General features: G+C 43.5%; 1 protein-coding gene across 3 annotated transcripts in view; it reads right to left on the reverse strand.

Annotated features, from left to right (window-relative positions):
• LHFPL3 (LHFPL tetraspan subfamily member 3) overlaps window positions 1–20026 on the reverse strand; it is a 250906-nt gene that overhangs the window by 71907 nt on the left and 158973 nt on the right. For all 3 annotated transcript variants that reach the window (XM_071552665.1, XM_071552668.1, XM_071552667.1), the window contains exon 2: window positions 11844–12080. In XM_071552665.1, coding sequence (XP_071408766.1) covers window positions 11844–12080 — 237 coding nt within the window. The remainder of the gene's footprint in view (window positions 1–11843; window positions 12081–20026) is intronic.

Genomic DNA, 20026 nt, shown 5'->3' on the forward strand with positions numbered 1-20026 from the left:
CAAAAACCATTCATACATTAGCAGCTGAGTCATGAGCTCTCACATTCTCTGCTGTTCTTCCTAAAAACATGGTTCCTGCCAGGAAAGAAGAGGGATAGTGGGATATTTTAATCTTTGTGTGACAAGCCCTACTTGGAATGAAATACGTGCCAGCTACTTCCCTTTTATATTTCTATGTATTGTGAAATATCTCTGATTTTTTGGTCCAAACTACAGAACACCATTTCTAATGCAACCACTTGTGTTGGTACAGTCAGAGTTGTTGCCTTCTAGCTCAGTAAATATGGTCTTGCTTGTAACAGGGCATAGGCTTCCTTTTAAGTTAACAACAGAGATCTCCAGATCTGACCAGCCTGGAGATCTGTCTGTGGCTTGTAACAGCACTGTCTAATGACTTTATCCCCCATTCCCTTGCATCATGGCACTCTGCTTTCTAACGCTCAACCCTGCTGTGGCTTGCTGTGCTACAGAGTTTTTCAGCTGAGCACAGAGCCCACATAATGCCTTGAGTTACCTATACCATTTTTAAGAATTTTTTGAGGCTGCCTTTTTTTGCTATCAGCTTGCCTCAAAGTTCCCATCCTTTAAGACCCTCATATCATGAGCTCATTAAATGGAATGATAACTTCTTTAACTGAGCTATTGTATGAGACTCCTTACAGAGGGTAATTGCAAGGGGGGTGCATCTTTCTATGAGAGAGAGAGCAGTTCAGTATGTTTTTCCTTCATTAATCAGTGGGGATCTGGGACTCCTTATTCATGGTCTCCAGCTTCCTTAGCTAAGTAATTAATGCATATGTTTAGGACTAATTTTACTTTCTCATTATGGAAAGTAGAGCTGGAAAGGAACTGTTGGATCAGCTGATATATCAATCAGCACTACTGCAAGATTGACCTTTATTTAATAAGGTATTTTAATCAGCTTTCAACTTTTAGTTTTGATGTCTCATTTGCTTCCCTTAAAAGTATCATCATTTAGTATATTGGTAAAGTAGTTCCTTGATAAAATACTTTTATCAGGGTTTAGTCTTGGAATACATACATTAATAATAATTCCGCCATCACTTACCTTTTCTAATTCATCTTTCATTGCTGAACCACAACATATCTTATCAACAAAGTCAGTTTCATTCCTCCCCATTTAAAACACAGAGAAATGAAAAAATCAGTTGATAGATCCAGTAAGAGAATCAGGACTCCAACTCAGCTATTCTGAACACTGCTTTGATGCTTTTGCCTTACTGCCACTTGATTCCGACAGAAAAATCTAAGTAGCTTCCCACATACATATGCATATGCTTCAACAGAAAAGCAGACGTTTTCAAAAGGAAGACCTGGAATTTTCTTAGAAATTTGTGTCAAAGAACCTTGACTTCTGGTCTCACTTCCCCATTTCTTCCCTTCAGTTTCTACTAAACCCTCCAAAATACTTTGTTGTTAGTGATCACAGCTGCAGTCTGAGAACATTCGGCCTTAGGGGAGAACATCCTCAAACCAAGGCAGGCAGAAGATCAGTGTCCTACACAACGTACTGTGGGGGCTGCTGTGGAGCAGGGAGCCAAAAATCCTCTGGCTAGAGCTGTTCTGTTTCATGTGACAGAATTCAACATACACTGGGCAAGAGAGTGCATGACTCTAAGAAGGTTCTATATTTGGTCCAGTGACTGTTCATCCACTCCTCGAAGGAAACTTCATACTGTAGGCACACATCCTACAGCAGTGCTATGAGTATCTTCATTCTGGAGAGATTAAGTTCTCTCTGATGCCAAACACAATGAAATCTCCATGTTTATCTTATTTTTTTTTCCAGAATATTATTTATATAGTTGAAATCACACGCAAATGGTTACCATTATCTACAGAAGGAAATCTGGGGAGAAAACCATATTAAAAAAATCTGTTTGGCTTCAAGTTGCTTTAGCTGAAGTATATCTTGTACTACCTGCTCACTGTTCTTTTACTCAGAGCTCTTTGTACCTCATTGTGGAGGTGACACCTGGAGGAAAATAGGTTGTAATTGAACAATGAAATTAACAAGTGGATCTAATTGCAGTGGTGGTATGATAGATGAGCCACTTATTGGCTGAAGCAGAAAGAGAGCATGTGAGCTCTTCAGAGCCATGGCAAAACTTTGTTCTTGGTTATAAGGCACAGGATCACATTTTGAAGCTAGAAATGAGGGCTAGAATTCCCAACCTGGAATCTATGACTGTGGGCTTCAAAGAAGAGTCTCATTTTGCCTTTTAAAAGGAGGGTACCTCAATACTTCTTATTTTGATGTGAGAGGTAAATCTTTTGATGCAGTTCCAGATTCCTCTGAGCAGCTGCAGCCTGGCCAAGTGCATGTGGTGGGTTGTCTATAGTAATGCATCACAGAGCACTCTGCAATGAGTTTCTTGAACATTTCCCTTCTCAAACAGGAACTCAAATGGTTGAGTTGGTTCTGAGTTCATAGTCACCTTAAGTGCTTTGACATAGAACCACACACCAAAGCAGTGAGAGTCTGAAGTGGGTGACTTGAACTGTTGAAAAAGGAAGGATAGGAGGAGACATGAAGAGAAGTACCAGTTTAAAAGAGGGAAGAAAGTAACATAAATCCTGCATTTTATTTTTGGAAGTATTTTTATTTTTGTAATGTACATGCTAACTGAAATGAAAACATGCATACACTGACTTTTTATGTTTCAGGAGGAGTCGTGGGTGTACAACTTTACAAAACAGGAACTATATATCAGACCGAGACATGGGTTTACATGAGTATACATGGTGTTTTCTCAGGATTTGTACTCTTTATCACTACTGGGACTGATGGTAGTTCTTTTATGCATTGTAGCTATATGGGACAACTTAAACTGAGTATCAGTATTCATGTTTATTTACCTAATTTTGAACAAGTTGGCCTGAAGGTTTGTGAATGCATGCCATGCAAACTAAATGCTCAATAAGCAGGGCTTTGCAATTTTGCAGCCGTTTGCACATGCACTGTGACCTGAGCTATTTCCCTTTAGAAGAATGACAGCTGATGTGCACTCTGACATGTTGTCCCTCCATGAGACAGGTGAGTTGCTGACCTCCTGTCACTCAGCATTGAATACTAGGGAACTTGCAGAAGGTATTCTGTTGCAGCAGCAATTATGTGGGTAGGTTATTTCTGTTCCCAGAAGATGATTCTTTAGCTGAAGATACACAAATCTCAGCTCAATACTATTTGTTGGTTTGGTTTTTTTTTTGTTTTCTTTTTTTAACTAAAACTGCTCTGTCCCCAAGAAACAAGATCCCCTTAATTTCTGTCTTTAAGTGTGTCTATTCTGCAGTGCCTGCAGCTCAGGCAGATGTATGGAGCCAGTCTTCAACAACCTGGAGAGCACTGAAGGTGTAAGTGTTAACCAACTGTCGAGACCTGGGCTGGGCATCCTGCACTGAGCTCTGTGACAAGCTCTCTGCAATGTGGCTATTGGAAGAGATGTGGTCTGAGTTCATGCGAGCTGCAATCACTGCAAGGTAAATGAATCCCTCAAATTGTCTATCTCCTAGCTCCTTTTACCTATTTCATAGAATCATAGAATCGATTGGGTTGGAAAAGACCTCCAAGATCATCGAGTCCAACCCTTGGTCCAACTCTGGTTCATTTACTAGATCATGGCACTCAGCGCCACGTCCAATCTGTGTTTAAAAATCTCCAGGGATGGTGAATCCACCACCTCTCTGGGCAGCCCATTCCAATGCCTGATTACTCTCTCTGTAAAGAATTTTTTTCTGACATCCAACTTAAATTTCCCCTGGCAGAGCTTAAGCCCGTGCCCCCTTGTCCTATTGCTGAGTGCTCGGGAGAAGAAATCAGCCCCCACCTGGCTATAACTTCCCTTCAGGTAGTTATAGACAGTGATGAGGTCACTTCTGAGCCCCCTCTTCTCTAGGCTAAACAACCCCAGCTCCCTCAGCCTCTCCCCATAGGGCTTGTACTCCAGTCCCTTCACCAGCCTTGTTGCTCTTCTCTGGGCTCTCTCCAGCACCTCAATATCCTTTCTGAACTGAGGGGCCCAGAACTGAACACAGTACTCAAGGTGTGGCCTCACCAACGCAGAGTACAGGGGAAGGATCACTTCCCTGGTCCTGCTGGCCATGCTATTTTTGATACAGGACAGGATCCCACTGGCCTTCTTGGCCACCTGGGCACACTGTTGTCTCATGTTGAGCTTCCTGTCAATTAGTACTCCAAGGTCCCTTTCTGTCTGGCTGCTCTCCAGCCACTCTGTGCCCAGCCTGTAGCGCTGCAGGGGGTTGTTGTGGCCAAAGTGCAGGACCCGGCACTTGGCCTTATTGAACTTCATCCCATTGGAATCAGCCCATCTCTCAAGTCTATCCAGATCCCTCTGCAGAGCCCTCCTGCCTTCCAGCAGATCGACACTCCCTCCCAGCTTGGTGTCATCAGCAAATTTGCTGAGGATGGACTCAATCCCCTCATCTAAATCATCAATAAAGATGTTAAACAGGACTGGACCCAACACAGACCCCTGGGGAACACCACTGGTGACTGGCCGCCAGCTGGATGCAGCTCCATTCACCAGCACTCTCTGGGCCCGACCCTCCAGCCAGCTCTTAATCCAGGAGAGGGTACACTTGTCCAGGCCATGGGCTACCAGCTTTTCCAGGAGTATATTATGGGAGACAGTGTCAAAGGCCTTGCTGAAGTCCAGATAGACCACATCCACAGTCTTCCCCTCATACACCAGGTGGGTCACCTGATCATAAAAAGAGATCTGGTTGGTCAGACAGGATCTGCCCCTCCTAAACCCATGCTGGCTGGGTCTAATCCCTTGTCCACCCTGAAGGTGCTGTGTGATTGCACTCAGGATGAACTGCTCCATAACCCTGCCAGGCACAGAGGTCAGGCTGACAGGCCTGGAGTTGCCAGGGTCCTGCTTGCAGCCCTTTTTGTGGATTGGGGTGACATTGGCCAACCTCCAATCATCTGGGACCTCCCCAGAGAGCCAGGACTGTTGAAAGATGATGGAGAGCGGTTTGGCAAGCTCTTCTGCCAGCTCCTTCATCACCCTGGGATGGATCCCATCTGGTCCCATAGACTTGTTAGGATCCAGCTGGCTCAGTAAGTCAGTAACTATATCCTCCTGGAATACAGGAGGGCTATGCAGCTCCCTCTCCCTGTCTACCAGCTCCAGAGGCCAGTTGTCTTGAGGGCCACCTGTTTTACTGGTGAAAACTGAGGCAAAGTAGGTGTTAAGTACCTCAGCCTTCTCCTCATCTTCCTTAACTATATTTCCCTCCAGGTCCAACAGAGAATGGAGGTTTTCCTTGCCCCTCCTTTTGTTATTAATGTAGTTATAAAAGGACTTTTTGTTATCCCTAACTGAAATAGCCAAATTTACTTCAAATTCCACTTTTTTTTCCCTAATTTTTTTCCTACATGACCCAGCTCTATCTGTAAATTCTTCGTAAGTAGCCAGCCCTTTTTTCCATAGTCTGTAAACTTTCGTTTTTATCCTTGATTTCTTTCAGAATCTCCCTATTTAACCAAGCTGGCCGTCTTCCCCTCCGGCTGGCCTTTCGGCACACTGGGACAGCCTGTTGCTGTGCACTCAGAATTTCCTTCTTAAAACATGTCCATCCCTCCTGGACCCCCTTGCCTTTAAGGGTTGTTTCCCAGGGTATGTTCTGAATCAGTTTTTTGAATAGGCCAAAATCTGCTCTCCGGAAGTCCAAAGTAGAGGTTTTAATGGTGGCTCTCCTTACATCCCTGAGGACTGAAAATTCTGTTATTTCATGGTCACTATGCCGCAGGCGGCCTCCAACCACTACATCATCTACCAGCCCCTCTCTGTTTGTAAACAGTAGGTCTAGCAGGGCCTTCCCCCTGGTAGGCTCTTTTACCAGTTGATGAAGGAAATTGTCCTCTATACACTCCAGGAACCTCCTTGACTGCCTCTTCTCTGCAGTATGAAGCTCCCAGCAGATATCTGGCAGGTCAAAGTCACCCACAAGAACAAGGGCTGGAGATTTTGAGACATCCGCCAGCTGCTTGTAGAATAATTCATCTCCTTCATCATCCTGGTTGGGCGGTCTGTAACAGTATCCCACAAGGGTGTCAGCCTTGTTGGCCTTGCCCCTGATTCTGGCCCACGGGCACTCAACCTTGTCACTGCTGACCTCAACTTCAACAGAGTCAAGAGACTCTCTAACATATAAAGCCACCCCTCCACCTCTCCTTCCCTGGCTGTCCTTTCTGAAGAGCTTGTAGCCCCCCATAGCAGCACTCCAGTCATGTGAGTCATCCCACCACGTTTCTGTGACAGCAACTATGTCATAGTTTTCCTGCTGCACTATGGCTTCCAGCTCCTCTTGTTTGTTTCCCATACTGTGTGCATTGGTGTACATGCACCTCAGCTGGGCCATTGATTTCATTCTCAACTCGGGCTCTATGCCCTTAGGGCTATCTCTGGAGAGCCCAGTTGCCGTCCCTTCCCCCTTCAAACCTCGTTTAAAGCCCTCCTAACCAACCCTGCCAACTTATGGGCTACAGTTCTTTTGCCCTTCCTAGATAAATGAAGCCCATCTGCTTTGACGAGACTGGGCAACATGGAGTTTGCCCCATGATCAAAAAACCCCAAATTTTGACGATAGCACCATCCCCTAAGCCACCTATTGGTAAGCTGGGCTTTCCTAAACCTCTCCTCATTCATCCCAGCTAGCACAGGAACTGAGGCAATTACTACCTGTGCTCCTGTCCCATGAAGAGATCGGGTCAGTGCCTTGAAATCTTTTTTAATTACTCTGGTACTCCTTTTATTAATGTCATCACTTCCAACCTGGACAACCAACACTGGGTAATAGTCTGAGGGTTGGATAAGCTTAGGAAGTCTTTTGGTAATATCCCTCACCCTGGCCCCGGGAAGGCAGCAAACTTCCCTGTGGGACGGGTCTGGCCGACATATAGGGCCCTCAGTTCCCCTCAGAAGGGAGTCACCGATTACAACAACCCTTCTCTTTTTCCTCTTACCTGTAGTTGTAACCCATCCGGTAGACTGGGGGTAACCAGAAGACCTTGCAGACGGATCCTCCTCCTGACTGTCCTCCAACAGACTGTCCGAGTCCAGGGCCATATACCTGTTTTTTAAGGGCACCCTGGCAGGTGAAAGGGGTCGAGAGGGGGTGTTTTTGCCTCTATGACCAGGCACCTGTTTCCATTGGTCCCCATCCCTATGGTCTGTTCTGTCTGCCTGATGGCAGGAGGGGCTGGGCTTCACCACCTCCTGCTGGGCTTCCTTAGGAGTGGAAAGGGTGTGACTCCACCAGTCAATTTCCCTTTCACTCTCCCTTATGTTTCTGAGCCTATCGACCTCTTCCTTTAGCTCTGCCACCAGACCCAGCAAATCGTTCACCTGCTCACATCGTATGCAGGTGCTTCTCATACTGTCCTCTGGTAGTAGGTCCAGGCTCCAACAGTCTATGCAGCCAGAGGCCTGAGTGGCTGCATCCTTTTTAGAGGGTTCTATCTGTATTGACACCCCTCTGCTGGTAACAGGAGCAACAGCTTTCATTTTTTTGGGAGGCATGACTGCCTTGAGCTGTGGGGAAAGGTAGAAAAGAGAAACAAACAAACAAACAGAAAAAAAAAAAGGGCCGCAGAAATACCTAGGCTTCTGCCCTGCCTGTGCAAACTGCCGTGCAAACTGCCGTGCCACGCTCCTGTTCGCCGCGCTCCAGGTCGCTTGCGCTCCCTTGAGATGTTTTTAAAGCCTTCTCACTCTCCTGCTAACAAGCAAGCCACGCCTCCAACTCCCCTCTGAGTCACCTGCTGATAGCTGAAGGAGCAGCAAACAAAGCCTGCTCTAGGCTCATAACTCCTGGAAATCTTTAGTGCAAATTGCTTATTTGTGACCATATGGGCCCCAAAGATGAGTCAAATGTTAAACATAAACAGCTTGTGAAGCTGTTCTATCCACTGGAAAGCCCACAACTGTTCACAAAGTGCATCCTCCACCTGCTCTGTTTGATACTATAATAGGATAGTGTCTTCTGAATGGTCATGTATTTATCACTCATGATGCAGACTATATTAACACTTTTTACCATAAATGTAATTGCCTTGCACTCTCGATTTCTTTTGGAAACTTTTCATTTAGTTTCTTCACCCTTTGGCCAGAACCTAAATTTTATGTCATTAAGACATTACAGTTCAAAATGTTAAGTCATGTAATTACACAACACATTATGCCTGATGTTTATGGCTCATTCAAAATGGTGTTGAGGAAGCTTAAAGCTAAGATGAATTCTGACTATTTTTGTTATTACTCCACGTGCCATTAGTTTAATGACATACAGGGCTTTTTAGCCATTACCATTAGTTCCTATAAATTAAAGAAAACCATGCAATACTGTTCTCTTCCCTTCTTTTGCTAATGGCATAAAGATAATAGGAAAGTCTTTTTATAAATACCTTTTTTTTCTTCAAAAAGCAGTTTTTAAAATGAAAAAATTACAGATTATTGTGCAAAATTTGCATGACTAGGAAACTGCATTAAATAGAACATAGCCTAAAGAAAGTCTGCCAAACCCATGTTGTATTTTTCTGCCACAAAAGCTTCATGGTAGTTTACTCTCACATTGAAGCAAATAAAAAATGTAGCCCTGTTTTTATTATGTAGTGAAAAAGGAAACTTTCATTTATGGCAAAAATACAGCCATCTTCTGCTACGAATAATTTTAACAGTCAAATTCCTTACTTACAAGCATTCATTAACCTATAGAAATATAGACAACTGCAGGCATCAAAAGCACAGAGCGGGTGGACAATTCAGCGTGGTAAGTTTACAGAGAAGTACAGCCTTTTCTTTTCCAGTTGTCTTCTTGCATTTTTACCACTCTGTTACATTTCAGATACATTTAACCACTCCTTTGCCACCAATGCTCAGAAACAGCTGTGGTGCCACGGACTCTCATTTATGAGTCTGTGGGAGCTGATCTGCATCAAAACCTCCAGACAGGACTATTACCTGATTAGGAAAACAACTGCCCAGATGTCTGATCATTGCCTAATAATTTCTTGTCTTTGAAGTTTTTTTCCACATAAATGAACACGATTGTGACTCTCATACTTAGTTTATTGTGTCTTACTCCCTTCTTAGCTACTGCTTCATGTCATCTACATGCATGGGGCAAAGTCCCAGCTGCAGAGGATGACCTGTCAGGGTAAGCAGAGGTTCCCCTCAGGTACAGTGTTGATTGCTCCCCAGGTGCATTCTCATGTAAAGCCATGATGGAGCCATTACTGTCCCTTAAGAGGACACTTTTCTTATTACAGGCTACGGGATGACCACACCAACAATACCATGAAAGGGAAGGAGTCACTTGGATCCCACCCAGTGGACAGCCATGACCATCCAGCCATAGTTTTTGTCCCTTGGAAGGCAGCAGCAGCACAGGGATTCCTCCTTGAGAAAGGAATGTTCCTCATCCATACATGCTAATCCAGAAGCAGAACACAGTATAAACCTGAGGGCAGATCTTGCATAGATGAGGAGGGGAAGAAAGGATGGGAGTGTGTCTGATATTCATGGCTACTTGTTATGAGGGCTTTGACTTCACACTGTAAAGAGCAGCTTGGAAAGTGAGGGTAGTATTGCTTATATCCTTAGCCTTACCCTCCTGTCTGTATGGGAGGCATGCCAGTGGTATTTGCATATGTCCATACTTCTGCATCCTGACCATCTCCAAGAGATGCATGGATACTCTGCATGGAGGCTACTGCTGATGAGTAGTTCTTCCCTATTTCTTAACCTGAAAGGGGACAAGGGGAGGCAGTTTATGGGGTGTCAAAGCCCTCATGTGTGTTCAGGGCATGATGGGGTACAGATGCTGCTGCAGTGTTCTGGGACTCCTCCAGGGCTGAGGCTGTGCCTGATGGCAACATATGCAGGTGGGGAAATGCTGGAGGGCTGCAAGGGCATTTAGACTTGCCCTGTTGTTGCTTAGCAGAAGCTTTTCAGGACAAGAGGGGAGAGAATGTCCTTTTTTAGAAACCAAGTGAATTCTTTTTCTTTTAATTTGAAAGACAGTTCAGAAAGTGCTGATTGTTAAGCTTGACTGTGAAGGGCAAAGTGGGGTAGGTCCCTTTTTGTTGAGTTCTGCTTTATGTTGAACCTAGTGGTGTGGTATGTTTCAGTGTTTCATCCAAGGAAGCTGAGCTGCTGAATGATTTCTTCTGACATTCTGAGGACCAAATGTTCTGGCAAGGGCTTGTGCCAGCGATGTGCGAGGTGATGAGGCTCTAGAAGCTGGTTTTTGCAAAAGGTGCCAAAACAGATGAGCTTCTTTGATACAAGTAGTTGTTGGGTACATGCGCTCTGTATGGTATAGACAAATTAGACAAAATGGTGATGCCAAAAGCACTTGTGGCATAGCTGTCAATGCCGTTCTGATGAGTATTCTAATTTTCAAGTGCAGATGAATACTATCCTTACAGAAAGGCCACAGGGCCTTGAAACTGATGCCTTCAGTTTACTTGCAGAACAATTGTACACATGCAACTGCAAGTGACACACGCTTTCCTAAACCCACAAACTTAGTAGGCTCTACCCAGGTCTGGAATAGTATGTGAAGTTCAATCTTCAAGTCCATTTATCTTTGGGCTAAGTGTGCTGACTGCAATGCAGCAAGCAGGGGTCACTGTGCTGTGCTGGTAATGGTCTTTCCTAGAGCAGGACAAAGACCAGCTATTTTTGTATAACACAGGCTGCCAAACAGCTCTTGATCTCCAATCCAGTGGTGAAAGGCTCCTAATATCTCCAGTATTATTAGAAACAACCTACAAAATTACAAAGGTGGTGGATGAATTGAATGTGGAATCCTACTTGGGGACAGTCAGTGAAACTAGCAGGGGATCAATTTGAAACAGATAAAAGAAGGTACTTCTTTAGCAGTCAGTAGTAAGCTTCAGCCACGCAGTGCTGGAGAAACCGACAGTATCAGCGGGTTTAGAAGGGATTAGACAGATCCAGGGACAACAGGCCCATTAAAAAGACAAGGCAGGGACGTGGCCTCTGTGGTATCTCTCACATCAGATACTCAGCTGGGATGCTGGGGGAGCATAAGGTGAAGGAGCTGCAGAACTAAGCCAGGCTTGCACACACTTACCAAACAACATCTCTCTTCTCACAACTGCATGATAAATCATCGGCCCAAGACAATTTCATGTTCTTATTCCAGAAATGTTTTTATCCCCAGTGCACTGCATGAATATTCAGTTACTACAGCATCCTAGATTTCCATGAGCTGGCTAATGAGCTCAAAGCAACGCAGTTAAACAAGAACTAGGATTCTTCATTCCTGGCTCTGATACTTACTCCACTGGTGCTTTGCTGTATTGGCAGTCCCATTATGCAGCTCACTGCCAGTCCCCAGCATTCCCCCCTTACTGTATACTGTGCTAACACAGATGCCATATCACAGACATTCATATTATAATGCAAAATCCTAAAGGAACCAAATGAACAAATCTTGCATGGGGTACAGAAAAAGATGGAGACAGTGAAACTTAAATGGTAATGAAATACTGCACAAGTGAGCAACACAATAACTTCCCATCTACAGCTCTAAAAGCTAAGTCATGCATAGTGCAGCAATTATGGCAATTTCAAGGTTTCTTAAATTTTTTGGAGACTGAAACCCAAAACTTCCTCTTGCCTCTTAGATTTACTCTTTCCCTGCAATGCAGGAAGTTAAGGCAGCATGCCACTTTTCAGCATAAAATACAATAAAACTGATTATTGTTTTTAAGCAATTGCCCTCAAGGCCACCCAACCATAGTGTTTCTAAAGCAGTCCTACCTTTGTTTTCCAACTTGAGCTCCTCTGCTAGCAAGCTGTCTTGTCTGTTTCCAAGCACAAATGCCAGAAATGAGAGGATCAGGGCATCCAAGATTCCAATAATTGCCAGGATATATGCCCAGCGGACTGAACAAGCCCCCAGCGTGTACTTGTCTGTCTTTTCACCACACATCCGTTTTACCTCATCTGAATCCCAGCCATCAGGAAAAATCATACAACCCAGGACGAGACAGGCAGCTTGGAGAAAAAAGAAAAGGAGAACAATGGGATAATGAGACCAAACTTTCATTTTGATGAGAACCTACAAAGTTATCATTAAAGCAATGCACTTTTTCATTCTGAGATTCAAAGCTAAGCTACTAAAACAAGTCACAGAATTACATGCTGTGATTAAGGATTTAATACAAAACCCTGAGATACAATATCAATCGCACACTTTGCTTAAAACAACCTGTGACATCCTGAATCCCTGGTCAGGTTTTGTATCAGTACAATCACATTTTCCTGGTGAGACCGATTTCTTCATTGTATTATGAAAGGATCACACAAAAACACAATGGCAAAATGATTAATAACTTGGCTATTCAAAGGAAACACTGGATTACTGTCAAGTGGTCAGGCAAACTCACTAGATGAAAATAGAGGAAAAAACCCTCTACCTATCATTTTTTGTTATCCAAATGCTTGTAACACACATAGGTAATAGAAAGGCTTTTCTTTTTTTGTCACTTGGCAGTACCTTTTTAGCTGAAATATGTTTTATGCATAAAGTTTGTGCTCCTCAAAACACAACTAATGACATTGTTCTGGAAGAAAAAGTAAGCTATCAACACTGATGTCAACTCCTGATCTGGTTTACCTGAGGAGTCAGCCCATGACACCTCAAACATGAAAAAGTGCTGATCCTTTTAATATGAAGAGAAACAAAAAGCCTCTACCCACATGGAAAGACAGCCAGCATCAATCACTAGCTCTGCTGGGTGGGAGCAGCCATACTGTGGCAGGGACAGAGGCAACAGGGGGCTATTTGGGTGCTCTTTCATCAGACTGTGTGATGTCTAAGAGGCTGAACTTAATTTTTAAGATGCAGAAATTTGCTTTGACTCAGGGCTGTCATGGAAAGTGCCCTGCTGTGGGACAGCAGGTAGTGTCATGGACCAACGAGCCCTTGTGGAGCAGGCAAAACGGTGGGACATGTTTTTTTTTCTAAAGTGATATGCTCCATCATCTGCAATCTAGCCAATCCTGCCCACTGACGAGCTGGGGAGGGGCAGCAGGGTCTGTGACATCATCACCGGTCTGGACAGCACCAGGGGGTGAGGGCTGAGCACACATGGCTACCCACACCTCAGTTGGGATGTGTGTGCCCTTGGGAAAGGAGACCTCAAGCCTGTCTCCCACTCAGTTCTGCAGTACAATCACAGCCCTTGACCCAGCATCTTACCAGCCTGGGTTTGGCCACATACTTGGGCTGGCAGATGCCCTGCTGTTCAGACACATGTCCTGTGATCACTGGAGAGCAGCCTCCTTGAAAATTGTTTACCTATTCCCATGGTATTTTTCCAAAAAGATCCCTGAAGAGGCTAAAGTTAGTTCCCCTGAAGCTGTAATGCCAAGCAGCACACCATTTCTTGTGAGATCCTCTACTACCTATGACAGGAAGTTGTCATCAAGGCTTTCCAGGAACATCCTGGACTGTTTGTGTTTTGCTCTGTTGCTTCTCCAGCAGATGCCAGGGTAGTTAAATTCCCACTCAAGAACCAATTCTATGACTTTGAAACTGCTTCAAGCTGCCTGTAGAAGGCCTCATCCCCTTCCTCCTCATGAGGCAGCCTGGAGCAAACACCCACAACAATGTCACCCTTACTAGTCTGCCCTTCTATCCTAAGCCACAAGCACTGGATTTGTTCATCACCCACCCCAAAACAGAGCTTGATACACCCTGAATGCTGCCTCACATAGAGGGCAACTCCACCACTGTGCCTTCCTGGTCTGTCTCTCCTAAGAAGTGAGCAGCCCTTCACCACATTCCAGTCATGTGAGTTACCCTACCATGTCTCCACAGTCCCAATGAGATCAAAGCCCTGTGACTGCACACAGGTCTCTAGTTTCTCCTGCTTGTTCTCCACACTGTGTGCATTGGTGTAAAGGCATTTTACAGAACTATTTGATTGTGTCAACATCCTAGTAGGGGTTCAAAGGGATGCCCCATAGTCCTGTCTTGTGGTTACTTCTTTGGCTGCTTGTGCTTGATTGAGATGGTCTCTGTTAAGCCTCCTTTTGTTACTAGTGTAGTTGCTATAGCTCTCTCCTTCCCACACCTTATCTCTGTCAAGCCAGGCTATGTCCCTGTCCCCCTTTATATCTAGTTTTAAGCTCTCCCAATGAGCTCTGCTAACTCCTGAGTTAAGATCCTCTGAGAGCAGTGGACCCCATTTGTTGCCAGCAGGCTCAGTGTTGTATAAAATGACCTATGACCAAATCCCCCAAAATTCTTCCAGTAACACCAGTCTTTAAGCCAAATAGAGTCATCTTCAGCAGGAGAGGACATAAAGTAGCGTAAGAAAAATCTAAAAACAATGATTATATTGAATGGGTTCATTCCTCTGTTTCTATTGCATTTAAGAGAATCAGAAAATCCATATGCTTTCAGTAGTTGTCTGCACTGTCTTTTCTAACTTGGAAACAAGTACATTTCCAGCATTAGCCATTCTTTCTTAGTATAGCTGATGAGATACAATGGATCCTAAACCATCTTTTATAAGTCTTAATGTTTTATTGATGCACTGTGCTCTGAATTGCAGGTAAATGTGCTGATTGAAAGGAACACATTGTGTGCTTTCAGTCTTTTAAGCACTTGTTGAGCCAGGCCTCTGTTTGGAAAACCCAGTTTATACACAAGTAGCTTGTGCAACCAACAGCTGCTGTCACTGGAGGAACTGAGATAAGTTTCTTGTCTCTTCTGGACAAGCATAAGCACTGTCACTTTGCATATCTCTAATGCCCACAAAATAAAAACAGACTTACACTGGAACAATATGATGAAATACTGGAAATGTGTAAACAGAGCTCAGGAGCAGTAATTTCCTTTTGACAGCTACACAATTGCTGTAGACAAAGCCTTGAAAGCATCTCTGAAGAAAACATCTGACATAAAATAAAAGCTGCATCAAAAGAATTTGACAAATCCTTCCTGAACAGTTCATTTGTGTGAAAATATAACAGCTTATGATACTTTCAAGGACAATTAGACTCAGAATCAAGGGCAATTAGATAAGGACTGATCTACTCAGAACACGCAGGCTGGACAAATTGTAAATTGCCTACTGCCTGCCTTAACTCATTTACACAATTATGTAAGATCTTCCAAAGATCTTAGAGATAAACTGAACAATAATTCGTTTTCTTGTGCTGGTTTTACACACACTTCCAGAAAGATTATTTCTCACAGGCAACACAGGAGCATTGCCATCACACTTGCAGGGAACACCACTGAAATGATGCAGCAAATCTGCAAATTTCTGGTGTTCACAAAAATGTTCGTATTTACCCAGCTAACTGTTGACAGAATTTCCCTCTTCTATATAACTACCAAAACCAGTACACTTTTATTAATCATCCTCAATATGAGAGAAAGCTTAATGTTCAGTTAATGATCAATAGATGTGGGATTTTTTTGCTAATTTTGCATGAATAATTAGCTAATACTGACAACTCTGTGAGTTTTTTATTACATAGCAGATCGGACATGTTCTTAGTACTTCCCATAAGTAATTTAACTTTGTTACAGTTTCCACCTAGGTAATTAAAAAACTGGACCCTTATCTCAGGAATTCAGTGCACTGCTTCCCAGCTGTGTTCCTCAGATTTCCAATTAACTCATCTTTCCTGAATTCTGTTCCTGCATGCTTTGATATACTTGCTTAACTTTCCAGAGTCATTCTGTTGATTGCAGTTGGACTCCTCTTGGTAGTAAGACTCACAGCTAAATGGTGGCTGGACTAGATTCCTTTGCATAAAGACAGTCATCAATGTGGGAATATTACTATTTTCTCCTTTCCCTACACAGTTAAGATGCTTCCTACTTGATGAGTACTTGGTCAACATCTTTGTATGGAAGGAATTATACCTTATCTGTAGAGATTAACATAAGTAAGATTAGTCAACCTTGAGTCTTTATTTGTTGAGGGAATATTTTGCACTGAATGCTTTTAAGAATACAGACTTGCTCAATAGTATGAAACATTATCAGCTACAAGACAGAAAAGACAGGTATGAAATCCAACCACGGATCTACTCTGCCTTGCTAGAAATTTTTACATTTAAATCCTTCTAAAGAGGATTAGAAGATTTTTCTCTAGAAGAAAATTACTTTCAGTTTTATACAAATTAGAAAAATTGAAGGATTTTATGCAATTTCAGTGAAACTGCTAAGAGATGATTTTATAACAAACATGGGTCCTATATCTTCTAAAATTCCACTGTCTCTAATGGCAATGTGGATAAAATGGAAATGTAACAAAGGCCACTACTGTTTTACTACTAAATAGCAATAGTGTTCTAATGAATTCAGAAACTTCTGGAGTTCAATAGTTCGCCATCTGAATGAAAAGACTTAAATCGTCATTTCCTACAGCATTTTTGATTCAAGTAAGGAAAAAGGTAAATCTATATTAGTCAAAGGCAGTCTTCTGCATGTGATTTGGACACATCAGATCAGCACCACCTTCCTGAGCCTGCAGACAGCCCAGCCCAGCACCTCTGTAGCTAATCAAGAGCTTTCAAGAGGAGCAGCAGGGGAAAAATGATAAACGACTGACTAGTATTACTGACGCCATTCAGAACCATTTGGGCAACTGTAAAAGTTACAAGAATGATATCCATATCATTTTCTCTTTGGTTGCTTGAGAAAACTCCTGGCAGGATTACTGTCTTTGTTATGACAGCCCTGAGCTTCCTCCATTTCTTCCTCTCCTTTGACACAAGGGGACCCACTTAGTAGATGAGGGAAAGGCTGTGGGTGTTGTCTATCTACACTTTACTAAAGCCTTTGACCCTGTTTCCCACAGTATTCTCCTGAAGAAACTGGCTGCTCATGGCTTGGACTGGCATAGTTTTCACTGGGTAAAAAACCTGTCTGAATGGCCAAGCCCAGAGAGTGGTGGTGAATGGAGCTAAATCCAAGTGGTGGCCAGTCCCTAGTGGTGTTTCCCAGGGCTCAGTACTGGGGCCGATCCTGCTGAGTATCTTTATCAATGATGTGGATGAGGTGATTCAGGGGACCCTCAGTCAGTTTATAGATGATGCCAAGTTAGGTAGAACTGCTGATCTGCTGGAGAGCAGGTAGGAAGGCTCTGCAGAGGGATCTGGACAGGCTGGATCGATGGACCAAAGCCAGTTATGAGGCTGAACAAGGAGAAGTGCTGGGTCCTGCACTTGGGTCACAACAAACCCCTGCAGGCTTGGGAAAGAGTGGTTGGAAAGAGGCCAAATGGAAAATGACCTGGGAATGTCGGTCAACAGCTGGCAGAACATGAGCCAGCAGTGTGGCCAGGTGGCCAAGAAAGCCAGTGGCATCCTGGCTTGTATTAGCAACATTGTGGCCAGCAAGATTAGGGCAGTGATAGTTCCCCTGTACTTGGCACTGGTGAAGCCACAACTCAAATCCTGTGTTCAGTTTTAGGACTTTCATAACAAGAAAGACATTGAGGTACTGGAGCATGTGCAGAGAAGAGCAAGAAAGCTGGTGAGGGGCTCGGAACACAAGTCTGATGAGGAGCAGCTGAGGGAGCTGAGGTTGTTTAGCCTGGAGAAAAAGAGGGTCACAGGGGGGCCTTATCATTCCCTACAAATACCTGAAATGAGGTTGTAGCCAGATGGGGACCAATGTCTTCTCCCCAGGAACAAGAAACAGGATAACAGGAAAAGGACCCAAGTTGTACTGTGGGAGGTTTAGATTGGATATTAGAAAGAATTTCTTCACTGAAAGAGTTGTTGACCATTGGAACAGGTGTGGGGGGTGACAGTGTGTGTGTGGCTCCTCTGATGTCTGAGGTAATTAATGAATGCCTCATTAAGGACCAGAGAGCCACCTGTAGAATACCTTGTAACCAGTAGGATCTTTCCATGTATGTTAGGTGAATTAACTAACCAATAGTGTGCTGGCATGTTATAAACAGGAATAGATAAAAGTGAAGCTGTAACTAAAATAAAGTCCTTTGTCTTCGGTGTAGCCTTCTGATCAAACTGCTGCCTGAGTTGTCTCTGCCTCCTCTGACGGTTGCAAATCTACTTTACCCCAATAAACAGGCTGCTGAGAGAAGTCACCATTCCTGGAGATGTTTAAAAGATGTGTAGTTGTGGTGCTTAGGGGTGTGATTTAGTGGTGGACTTAGCAGCACAGGACTAATGGTTGGACTTGATGATCTTAGAAGTCTCTTCCAACTTAAATGATTCTATGATTCTTACAAGACATGGGGTAAGCATCATGGAATGGGTTGGGTTGGAAAGGACTTTAAAGATTGTCGAGTTCCAACCCCTCTACCGTGGGCAGGGACACCTTTCACTGGACCAGATCGCTCAGAGCCCCATCCCATCTGGCTTTAAACACGTCCATTCATGGGGTATCTACAATGTCTCTGGGCAACCTGTTCCAGTGCCTCATCACTCTAACAGTTGCTTTCTCCTCTATGTTGGAGTTTTGTGAAGATTTTCAAGCTTTTAAAAAATAAGTAACAAATGGTAGTTAAACATACCTTATATACATTTGCTTGTCCTCTAAAAAAGTCTTTCCTCATGTGACCAGCAAACAGAAACTGTCACATGGTTTTGCTTTAGGGCTCTGAGTGACAAGACAAATTATTCATAGTAAGAAAGAGAACTCAAGATTTTTACCTCCTGGGATGAAAGGATGCAGATACAACACTTTCCTAGACTGGAAACTGACACCAAATTGTTGCTGGCACTGACTGAATTGTGGCTCTGACCAAGCTAATATTATCACAGCCCGTGCTCTGTGCATGAGCTCAAATGGTAATTAGCAAACAAGTAGTTCATGATCTTATGGTTGTGCCAAATATGGTGACAGATTAATATTATATCATTGCATGAAATGAGGTTCTATTTATAAAAAGGCTGACGGCTATGCAGGAAAACACTGCTGAGAAATTCCTGCTGGCAGGACTCCTCTCTCATCTTCATTCTTTTCCTGACAACATACCCAGTTTGCTTGCAAGTAGAATGTGATGATGGCAAGTTTCCTGATAAAAGAATAAAAAAAAATGGAATGGGAATTATGCTGACCAGCTCTTTTCTTTCCATACTCACATATGTAAGAGCTTTCAAGCCTCTGATGTTCCAAAACCTGAGATGTTCTTAATTTTCTTTTCTTTTTCCCCTGAATGGTATTTACAGAAACAATGACCCTTTGAACTCCAGTAAATTGGACAGAGTTTTTGCCAGGCATGTTGGTGATTAAGACTAGTCTTTCAGGAGCTTTTACCTGGGAAAGAAAGAAAGGCTGAATGGAAGTGGCTGAAGACACAGGGTCAAATACGGTCCTTAGAGAACACAGAGGCTGCGCACATCCATGCAGCTGAGGTTGATCTGAGTGATATGGACTGCACTGATGAGTGGGATGATTATCCTCTGTATTTACATTTATGTCGTGGTTTTTAGCAAATGTGTCATTTTGAAGCAAATCCCCTGATTCTCTCCATTTGCAGATCCACCCACAGAAACAGTTCTGGTGCATGTAAACCAGATTACTTCTGGAGGAGCATAGAAGTTCATTTCCAGGAGCTCTTCAATCCTGAATGGGAACCTTGAAATTCTGACTCAGCATGTGGGCTTCATCACCACAAAACCTGTGCCTAAGAGAAAGGTCTTGAACTATGCAGAGCATCCTTATTACCTGAAATAGTTCTGGTGCAATACAAAGAGGCAGAAATAATTTAAAAATTTTTTATTTGCTGCTCTATTTGAAGATTGCCAGGTGCCCTGTCCACCTTTGAAGAGGTTCTTCAGAGAGGTGCCAACTGCCTCCTGAAGGAGATGACACAGCCTCTTAATTTATGCATAAACAGATAGAAAATTCCTGGTGGTACTCACAGAGGGTCCTTAACCACATGACTGCTGTTGGGCATGAGGCAATCAGTGAGAAAAGTGTAATGAAATTCAAGCAC

Source organism: Pithys albifrons, chromosome 3, assembly GCF_047495875.1.
Source record: "Pithys albifrons albifrons isolate INPA30051 chromosome 3, PitAlb_v1, whole genome shotgun sequence".
NCBI lineage: Eukaryota > Metazoa > Chordata > Aves > Passeriformes > Thamnophilidae > Pithys > Pithys albifrons.